The 9,770-nt window shown below is 45.0% G+C and overlaps 1 protein-coding gene across 2 annotated transcripts; it reads right to left on the bottom strand.

Moving 5' to 3' along the window:
* Positions 1–2,127: 2,127 nt before the first annotated feature.
* Positions 2,128–9,384, bottom strand: cyldl (cylindromatosis (turban tumor syndrome), like). Of its 2 annotated transcripts, none has more exons than XM_076154476.1 (15): positions 9,093–9,384; positions 8,112–8,586; positions 7,643–7,915; positions 7,135–7,213; positions 6,745–6,935; positions 6,425–6,590; positions 6,131–6,272; positions 5,933–6,043; positions 5,713–5,804; positions 5,510–5,573; positions 5,108–5,240; positions 4,612–4,720; positions 4,381–4,499; positions 3,808–4,015; positions 2,128–3,419 (listed from the first exon to the last, which is right to left on the bottom strand). In XM_076154476.1, exons 2-15 carry the CDS (start codon positions 8,553–8,555, stop codon positions 3,235–3,237), a joined length of 2,316 nt encoding a protein of 771 aa, XP_076010591.1. In that variant the 5' UTR covers positions 8,556–8,586; positions 9,093–9,384; the 3' UTR covers positions 2,128–3,234. The 2 variants fall into 2 exon arrangements, with proteins under 2 accessions (XP_076010591.1, XP_076010592.1); XM_076154477.1 differs by having other exon boundaries at positions 6,745–6,929.
* Between the last annotated feature and the right edge of the window lie 386 nt (positions 9,385–9,770).

Raw genomic sequence — 9,770 nt, 5'->3', positions numbered from 1 at the left:
AACATCTGTCACCTTCAACTATGACAAACGAGGCTTCTTATGTACGACGTAACCACGGAGACACAAATCTGTTGTAACAGATATATAAGTGTTTCAGTGACATATTATTCAACTCGCACACACTCACACAGATTCCAGCACTTGTATGGAGGTGAAAGGCCTGATCCAGATCAAAGGTGAGATACGGTGGAGGTAAACGCTTTTGTCCGGAGGAGGACGTGACAAACATCCAGTGCGTAAAGTGAGAGTTGTGTGTATGTCTAATGTTGGCCTGCAGCTGAGTGCTGAGTGCTCTGTAAACACATCGAGCTCCACAAATCCACTTACGCTCAGATTTTGGATGTAGCAGGTCAGGGTCACCAGGGGTTAAGGGCTGTGTTCCCAACAGCTGCGACAAAGTGTTTACTACATTTGACATTTCTATGGTAACCACTACTGACGCTCACACCAACATGTGTGTTTGTTTGCACAGAAAGGAATAGAAAAGACGTTGGCATCATATCGTGAAAGACGTTTATCTTGTCAGATACAGCCAAAGGGGTTTATAGTGTAATACAGCTGAACCAAATAAACAATAATGATATATAATACTTACACTACACCATATAAATCTATTTTGTTGGTTAGCTGTTGCAGCTCCAGTTGAGTGCCAAGGATCAAATAAGACGATTTTAGTGAAGATTGCAAGAAAAATGTTGGAATTGTCCACAATGACAACATACAGAGGGTTCAGGGTCAAAGGTTAGAGTTACCATTGGATAGAGATCCACGACAACATAGATAGGGTTCAGGGTCAAAGGGTAGAGGTCAACTGTATTAGTATCTAACTAAACTTCGATCTTCATGTAGAGGCGCTTTTAGAGGCTTAGGGTTAGGGTTAGGCTGTCCACGTGTTCATGGATCCATAAGAGTCCATTCAAAGACCTACAGACCTGAAGAGAAGCACTAACATCTACACAATGACACAACCTACAGAGACACAAACACCAATCATCTGCATTTTGTGTAAAATGTTTGTTTTGTGCTGCTTTGTTTCTGTTTGTGTGCTGGCTGTAGTTGGCAGTGAGTTGGTGCAGGTTTAGAGTATAAAATATGAAAGCATGTAATATGTGATGTTTTGAGGTCAATTTGCATGAATGTGTGCATGCTGCCTTAAATCTGAGAGAACATCAGGAATTCCTTGACACAATGTCAGTGGACTTCTCTGTGGGTTCTATAGAGATCTATCGGTATCTATATAATGGAGCACCAGAGCTTCAAAGAGCTCTGAATAATCACTACATGCATGACAAAGTCATACATATGCATTCTGCTTTATGTGCCCCGAATAAGCAACACACACACTCACACACACAGACAGATGCGACCGATGACCTCATGCGTCTAGTGTGTCCTCTCATTCTGCCATAAAACCAGTGTGACATTTTCCTCCAACACACGCATGCACACACACACCCACACACATGCACACGCGCAAACACTAACACACACACACACACACTCATCTTTAATTCATGAGCCGTTTCATTTGCATTAATGCACAGGAGTTCTTGTTGTCTCATGTTCTCGTGACCCGAAGGTTTTTGTGTCTTTGCCCAGCAGCTCGCTCGCTCCACAACGTGACAAGGACGAATGCAGCAGACTTTGCACGCGATAAGCTGGATGTGTTGACTTCCTCACTATCTTCATCATTTTGCCTCCTCACCCTCATACAGGAAAATGCTGAAGATCCATCGCAGCAGCATTGGTTTGATTCAGACTGAGCAATCACGTCCCCACTCTCACAATTCAACAAAACAGACAAAATTGAACAACAAAATCATAATTGTTCCCTGAACTCCAACAAACAACTTCACTCTGATGTAGAGACACAGTGATGGAGATGACACACCGGCGACACACTCAGGACAATTACAACACACCTATGAAGTCCCAAGGTAAAAGTCTGTCAGGTGAACAGGAAGTGAGGTCATGTTTCACTGAGCTCGGCCACACCCCAAACCCAAACTGTGAATGTGCCAGGAACAGGAAGCTGTATCTCAGCAACGCTTGTGAATGGTGAATGGACATGAAGTATTGATGAGCAATTTCAAGTGACACAAAAGCACAAAGCCCCCTGACAGGAAGTAGCTGTCACTCAGGTCGTTTATTAGCCAACAACAAATGACGACAGATAAAAGGTAAAATTGCTTAACATTGCAAACTTTCAACTGTTGATTTTTCATCGTAATGACCAAAATCTGTAAATTGAGCTAGAATATTCCTTCATTTTAAACTAAGGATTAAAGCTTTAACATAATAATAATCATAAAGTCACCTGATTGTATTGTTTTGCTCTTTTGTGCTGTTTGTCAGCATTTACAAATGTTTACCTTCCCCTCTTTTAGATTCTTGGCTCACAGTCAAACGGTGTGTTTGGTGAATGTATTGAGTTTGTGGTTTGAACATTTCAGTGCAGACTTTTCGTCTTTGTCATTAAAGATGCGGTGACATTTAAACAGTCACCATATGTCAAAATGCATTTTCTTACATAAAAAGAACAATCTATAGCCAGAGGATGTGGAATGTTGTTATTTTCCTGAAATAACAAGGAAACGAGGCAGCCTGATCACTGAATGATCATCATCAACAACAACAGAGGAGCAGGAATCTATTGATCAGCGCATCACGTTTGTGTTCAGTGGAGGCCTGACGCAGGCTGACTGACTTTACGCCTTATATACATTACTGTGCCTCATCCAAGAAGGCACTTTGTGGAGATCTGGAGAGAGCGAGAGTCATTTTAACATGAACACTCATCCTCCCTCTGCTTCACCTGAAGTTCAAACTCTCTCAACGACACCAAAGTCGTTTCTGGGCCAGTCAGCATATTTCTTTTTACCCCAAATTATTCAAATAAACATTAAGGTTTACATTACAATTACAATAACGTACAAACGTGCTGGCAGAAGGCCATGCGACACAATAACCTGTCGTCTGCTTTGGCCGCATTCGTATGATTACAACATAAACTCTCAGATCATTTTGTCAAACTCCAGGAGGAAACATTAAGAGTGCAAACTGTCATTTATCGACCTTACACAGAGAATTCACTTATAAATTATTCAGAATCTACAAAGCTTCCATCAGCTCTCCCATCGCTAACAAAGAGATGATTTATGTACACGGTCAGCAGATATACTGACGGGGAATTCACATAAACAGCAAAACTGTGTGATAGAGAGTTCTTTCCCTCTAACAATACATCATCATACTGGTGTTCTGGTACAGATACATGTAGGCGTCGCAGAACAGACGCTTGGCCACGCCTTTCATGTCCCGGGGGACCTGATTGGCCAGTTCCACGGGGGACATCTCCAGGTACGCGCCCACCTCCGGACAGACGTGGACCTCTGGGATGTTGAAGCCGTCTGTCTCTCCTGAGTAAAGGAACACATAGGAACACGCGAGGGTTTGATGAAAAGGTCAAAGGTGCTGCATATTAAACGTGGGTGGGGTTGCTAATCAGGTAAGCGGGCATCATCAAGCCCTTTAATGGCTTTCGTGATGTTTGTCCTCACTTACTTGGCTGTTTGCATAGAATAGGGGACATACAGCATCTGTCCTGAGGCTGCGACTGTGATTGGCTCACGCTTTGCATGTCCAAACAATGTATCAGTGACACCATATCTGTGTCAGTCTACTCGCTCATGTCCTCATGTGCACGCCGTGTTATGGATTCTTAAGCATTGTGATTCAAATTACTACATTATTTAGTACAGTAGTTGTAGTTCTTATTTAGTACAGAAGTCATGTGACTTCTCTCACCTTGTCTGTCAGCCATGCTGTCAAAGAAGATCCAGTCCTTGCTATCTGGTCCGTACTTGACGAAGGACACGTAGTGACTGGTCTCGATGCAGAGGACGGCGAACAGCTCCAGCTTGTGTCGGGTCAGATTGTGCTGGGCGCCGGGGTAACCTTTAGGGATCTCCACGGGGGACGGTTTGTGGGATCGTCGCTGTGGATGAGAGTGTACCTGGAGACAAATACATGCACAGTATATCATACTAACATCGATTATGTGAACAAATGCTACATTTTCCATGCATACTTCTGGTTCTGCTGAGCTCAATCTGGCAGTCAGCATCTCACATAATATATCATTTTTTTCCCAGGAGAAGACCCAAACCGTGGGTAAGGACAGTAACTATCCCCCTTCCTATGTCTTCCTCTTGTCCAGTGCTGTGGTGCCACTCAGTGGACAGACTGGGTTGTGGTCTATAGCTCAGGGAACCTGGAAAATCCCCTTAATCATCTGTTTTTTTTTTTATAGCAAACGTTGATATTTCAGACCAATCAAAAAACTGTTGTCAATTTAGCAAAAGAAGAACTAGAGATCACCTGAGCCGAACAGGTCTGACAGAAGACTTTGAATCCGGTTTGACTGAACACAGGATCTCTGAAACAGTCTGCACACTCCTGCTGAGCCTCAAATCCACACAGTATGCACTGCTGAGGGCCTGGAAGACACAAGCACATCATTATTGTTCATGCCCTGCTTGTATATATGTGTGTGTGTGTGTGTGTGTGTGTGTGTGTGTGTGTGTGTGTGTGTGTGAACGTGTCCAACACCTTCAGAAAGGAGCGCTGTGATATCCAACTCCAGCGACGGAACAATCTTATCAAACATCTTGAATTTTTTCCCAAAACGAGGCATCTGGAGTATGAGGCAGGACGGCACCTGGAGTCACAGAGACATGCTGACATCACACACACACAGTGACACACACAGCACCATCTACAGCGCAGTCAGATTACTAAATCTGACATCTGCTGCATACAGACTACAGCTGTTAAAAGAGTAAATATCAAATCCTATATGAATGGAAGTTTAGAGCACAGAAACTCTTATCAGTGCTCCAGTGCATTAACAACGATAAGCGATAACTGAACAATCAATGACCAATAACTGATTGATTGTGGTTTGATGCAGTTTCAGTGGAGACGAACAAAGCGTGAATGTGAAGTGAAGTGTTTGTTGAACTTTACTTGACTGTTGCTTCATCAACGTCCTGATAAGCGCGAGAACAATTTCAAGGCGCCTCTCCTATGAGAGACCTGGTCTCACCTGGGCCAGCTTGAGTCCTGCATTGTGGAAGGAATGTTCCAGGAGCTGCTGGACCGTTGGCAGCACCAGGCTGTGGTTCTGATCCAGGAAGATCTGATAGCAGTAACTCTCCTGGACCTTACCGCCGGCTGAGCTACACCAGCGAGACAGAGAGACAGAGAGCAAGAGAGCAAGAGAGAGAGAGAGAGAGAGAGAGAGAGAGAGAGTTTTCTCTTAAAGTTTTAAAGTGAACATATTGGTATCTAACTAAACTTCTAGCTTCTAAACTCTGCATCTCATTAACAAAAGCTTTGGTCTCACTATTCACGGTTTCTTCATTAAACACAGTAGACATAAATAAATTATGCGTCTGCAAAAGTTCTACAGGTTCATGCTTGACGTGGGGTGATGATGTCACTGTACAGTTTGAGCAGAGGATCCAGGGCCAGAATGTGGTGCATGATGATGATGAGGAACTCCTCTGGATCTGAAAGACATCACACATCTGTTACACTCCTACACATCTGTAGATTGAAAGAGATCCTCTGACATTTGGATTGTCTCAAACTGCCCTCTGCAGGCTTGAAGAGTTACTGCAAAGAGTTTGTGTGATGGTGTGTACTGACCCTTCTCGTCAGTGGTGAAGGAGTGACTGTAGCCGTGTTTCTGCAGCTGCTTCCGGAGCTTCATGATGTGTTGTCCTTCCACAAAGCCCTTACTGCATATAACACACATACACATATATACAGGTCAGCCTTCACACATTCCTAAACTGCCCCAAAGTGAGGCATGTCAATCCGGGGTCAGGCGCAGACAGAACCTCACTACATACGAGTGCACACACACCTGCGGAGTGGGTTGACGATGTTGTGGAGCAGTGTGTTCTGGATGGGGGCGTCCTGAGGCGTTGTGGCTTTAAACAGCATGGAGTCCAGCGCGGAGGAGCAGGAGAACAAACTGAGGACAGAAAAGGAGGAGCGTCCTCAACGCGACTACACCAAACGCGACTGTGCGGCTTTGTGCTGCTGTATCGCCCGTCCTGACCTGAAGAGGGCGGCGTCCATGTAGCAGGAGTTACAGTGGCCCTGGATCCCCTTCATCCGTCCAATCAGAACCTGGTCAATGTCGTCAGCGCTGATTGGAGGGACGGTCTCCAATGTCCCCTGAGTATGTACTGCATCTGATACTGAATGAACACACCCACACACACACACAATCTGACAATGTGCCAAAGACCACTCTAACTCAGTGGCGCCCCCAGGTGGCGACATACAGTTTGTATAGTTCGCAAAAACCATGAAGTGTAATGGCACATATATGTTATCGCCGCTTGCTGACCTGTGTCCTCGTATTGTGGGACGTTCTCGCTGTGTTCGCTCGACGCGTTCTGAAAGCGCGAGTCCGGCCGGCAGGAGCGCAGCCTTATGAACAGCGCTCGTTTGGAAGGACAGGTGAACTTCCGGTCGCCTTGCAATATGCCGTCGCTCACTCCTTGTTCTTCCTCCTGTTGAGAAAACACACACGGATGTGAAGCGACGGCGTCACGATTACATTGACTCACGTGTATGTATGCAAAACTCATTGTTATTCTTTCCATCTGTTGATGTTGTGGCCATGCGTGTCTACTCCTCTACTCTTCTACACCTCTGCCCTCTTACCAGCTCCAGTCCTGCCATGGTGTCATTGTGTTCTGGTACGTTCCCGATCCAGCGGATGATTCCGTAGGAGCTTCCTTTGGCCACAGAGAGCGTGAACTCCACCATGGAGTTCACGGTCAGACCCATGTCCCACGCTTCAGCCTGCGGGTCCACAGAGTCCCCGTCCACGTCCATGATCTCCGTCTCTAAGTCTGTTTGACAGAAGAGATTTGTGTCAGCTTTCCTACAAATGTTGTACATATCCTCGTGTTTCACCACACACACACACACACTCGCACACGCGCACGCGCACACGCACACGCACACGCACACGCACACGCACACACACACACACACACACACACACACACACACACACACACACACACACACACACACACACACACACACCTGTAGACACGTCCCCTTTCATGAGGCACTGTATTGGAAGCATGATTTCGCCCCCTGTCTTCCCGTTCTCGTCTGTGTCCTGTGAACGCCAAAAAAGGAAAAAAAAACATCTATTCATGCAAACTTACATAATTTCTGCATCTTAAACAGAATTTAACAGAATATTCTCAGGAACCTAACACGATTACACGATTGAAGACATTAAACATTGTATGTAACCGCGTTCACTACCCTTGAATGTAGAGGACAAAATTCCTGTGTGGACTTTAGATTCTCTTACAGAATCAGGTCTTGAATTCATTTGATTTTCTTGTGTTATTTCATCTTTTGTTGATTCATTTCTTTTCCCTGAGTCACTCCTGGCTGCCTGTAAAACCTTATTAGTCGCCTGACTTGATATTGAGCTGCAGATAACCTGCAGTGTTAAAGTGGCAATGGTTAATATCTGTGTGTGTGTGAGACGTCAATAAGTGATGCATTGGAGCAAAGGAAAAGCAGCTTCACTCACGGTGGAGATGGTGACCAGCTGGAGTCCGTCCCGGTCCCGGGCGTGCAGGTGCAACACCATACCGCGGCAAGACTGATCCTCGTTGAAGAACGTGACTCTGTCCCCGACGGAGATGTGCTCCATGTCAGGCTCAGTCACCGCAGGCGACAAGGAGGTGGGAACAAACAGGCTGACTCTGGAGAAAGGTGCCAAGACGCGACAATCTGGCTGACACTGGAAGAAGGTTGTAGAATGATATCTCCCGTCGATTTTCCCTTTTCCCCTGTCGGCTCCCTGGAAAGAAAGAAAAACAAGAAATCAATCAAATGAATAGTTAGCTGTAAAACCCAAAAGAGCCTTCCTTATCTACAATCATTCATCCATCCATCCACATTCAAACATCTAAACTCTTTGTAGAACCCGAGCAACACATTTAGAGCGCTGAGCCTATCTAGCTCATTAGAGTCAGTAATTAAACTTTGATTCATACCTGAAGTTCTATCCCAAAGAACACTCCTGATAGGGGACTGTGCACAGTTGGCTCCGTCAGCCTGCCGATGTAGCGGACGAGGCCCCTCAGCTTCTCTCCTCCCTCCTCCACACTCACCTCCGTGCCCACAGTAAGACTCTGGGCCGTCTGCAGACTCTTCCTCTCTCTGAAAAACCTCAGCCTCTCTGAGTCGTCACCCACGGCCTCCAGCAGCTCGGCCTGCTGAATGCTCAGCGGCTCCGTCATACTCACCTTCACAGGGTAATCTAACGTTGTTCCGCCCAAGAAGAAGACTTTCATGGTGGCAAGTGGGCCAGGCTTCCTCTTGAGTTCTGTGTTGTACACATGCTCTTTCATATAACATATGTGGCCAGCAGAGACCCATGAAGGAAAATCAGGTTTGTCTGTTAGGATGAAGTACATGTACTTGTCCGTTGAGTTCATGTTGACGAGAGCAGAGATGAAGCAGGAAGCTCTGTAGAAGTACACGTGTACACACACACACACACACACACACACACACAGACACACACAGTGAGTCATCACAACAATCCTATTAGTGCTGATTTTTCTTTCATTGTTGAACAATCTATTATACTTTTCAAACAATTGATTAGTAAAATAACCCTGAAAACTATTTTTCTTTCAGCCATTTTGCAGTGAGGCAGCAAATCCTCATGTCTGAGAATTGAAAACAGTAAATATTTGTAATTTTAACCTCAGTAAAGGCTTTAATAATTAACCAGAAACTAAAACAACAATCAGTTTTCTTCTATTTTATTATTATCTATTGTTGGTCAAATCGATTATTTACGCTGTAAACTAAAAGTAAAAATATAGACAAGACAGAAACTAGGCAAATAACGCAGCGAATAGGCGCAGCTAGCGAGCCAACGACACAGACAGTGTGTTAAACATGAAAGCTTCGTTCAGACGCAGCCAGAACGATATTAAACTCTGACTTGACTTCGTGTTTGTTACCTTCGCTTGTTGTGGAACGTGAATGTTTGCTAGCAGCGAGTCCGTGTCTCCTGCTGGTTAATCCCCTTCAACTTTCACTTCCTCTTTCATTTCAGCTTTCATGTCCGCCGGCGTCAAGCTTCATTTGTGTTCTTTGAGTGGATTCACGACCCAACTGACCGCTCGTAAATGGAGATGACGTCAATTTTAATGTTTTAAATCGAGCTGCAAATTGTTGCTTTAGTCGCAAAAACGCGAAACTTTCCGAAGTGACACCGACAGCTTTCAAATGTTTACAGCTGCAACGGGGATTCTTTGCCCTCAGTTTGGATTCTCAGGTCGCTCAAGCGTCACCGTTGTATACTGATAACTTCTTTACTAATTCTTAATTGGTGGAATGATGGAGGAAGATAACTTAATTATTCAGACAAACATGACGCAGGCGTGGGCTTTCAACACCAGGCCACTACTGATAAAGCCTTTGTGCTGCGTTCTATCCAAAGTCATCGAGGTCGTACACTAGGTTCCATTCAAATCCAGACGTCTACATACGATTTAAAAAATTCCGGCTTCCATTCTCCAAATATTCCACGACTCGTGACGCTAAAGCAAGGGGAGGAATATGGCTGAACGTGGTCATGGCTGTAGCCTCCTATGAGGTCACCAAAGTCAAGACCTCTGGAATTATGACATGGTGAA

The sequence above is a fragment of the Genypterus blacodes genome, unplaced genomic scaffold (genome assembly GCF_046128005.1).
Source record: "Genypterus blacodes isolate CSIRO-AG114 ecotype Tasmania unplaced genomic scaffold, CSIRO-AGI_Gbla_v1 ptg000062l_1, whole genome shotgun sequence".
Taxonomy (NCBI): Eukaryota; Metazoa; Chordata; class Actinopteri; order Ophidiiformes; family Ophidiidae; genus Genypterus; species Genypterus blacodes.
The sequence above is the reverse complement of the archived record's forward strand: the minus strand, read 5'-3'. Positions and strand labels throughout refer to the sequence as shown.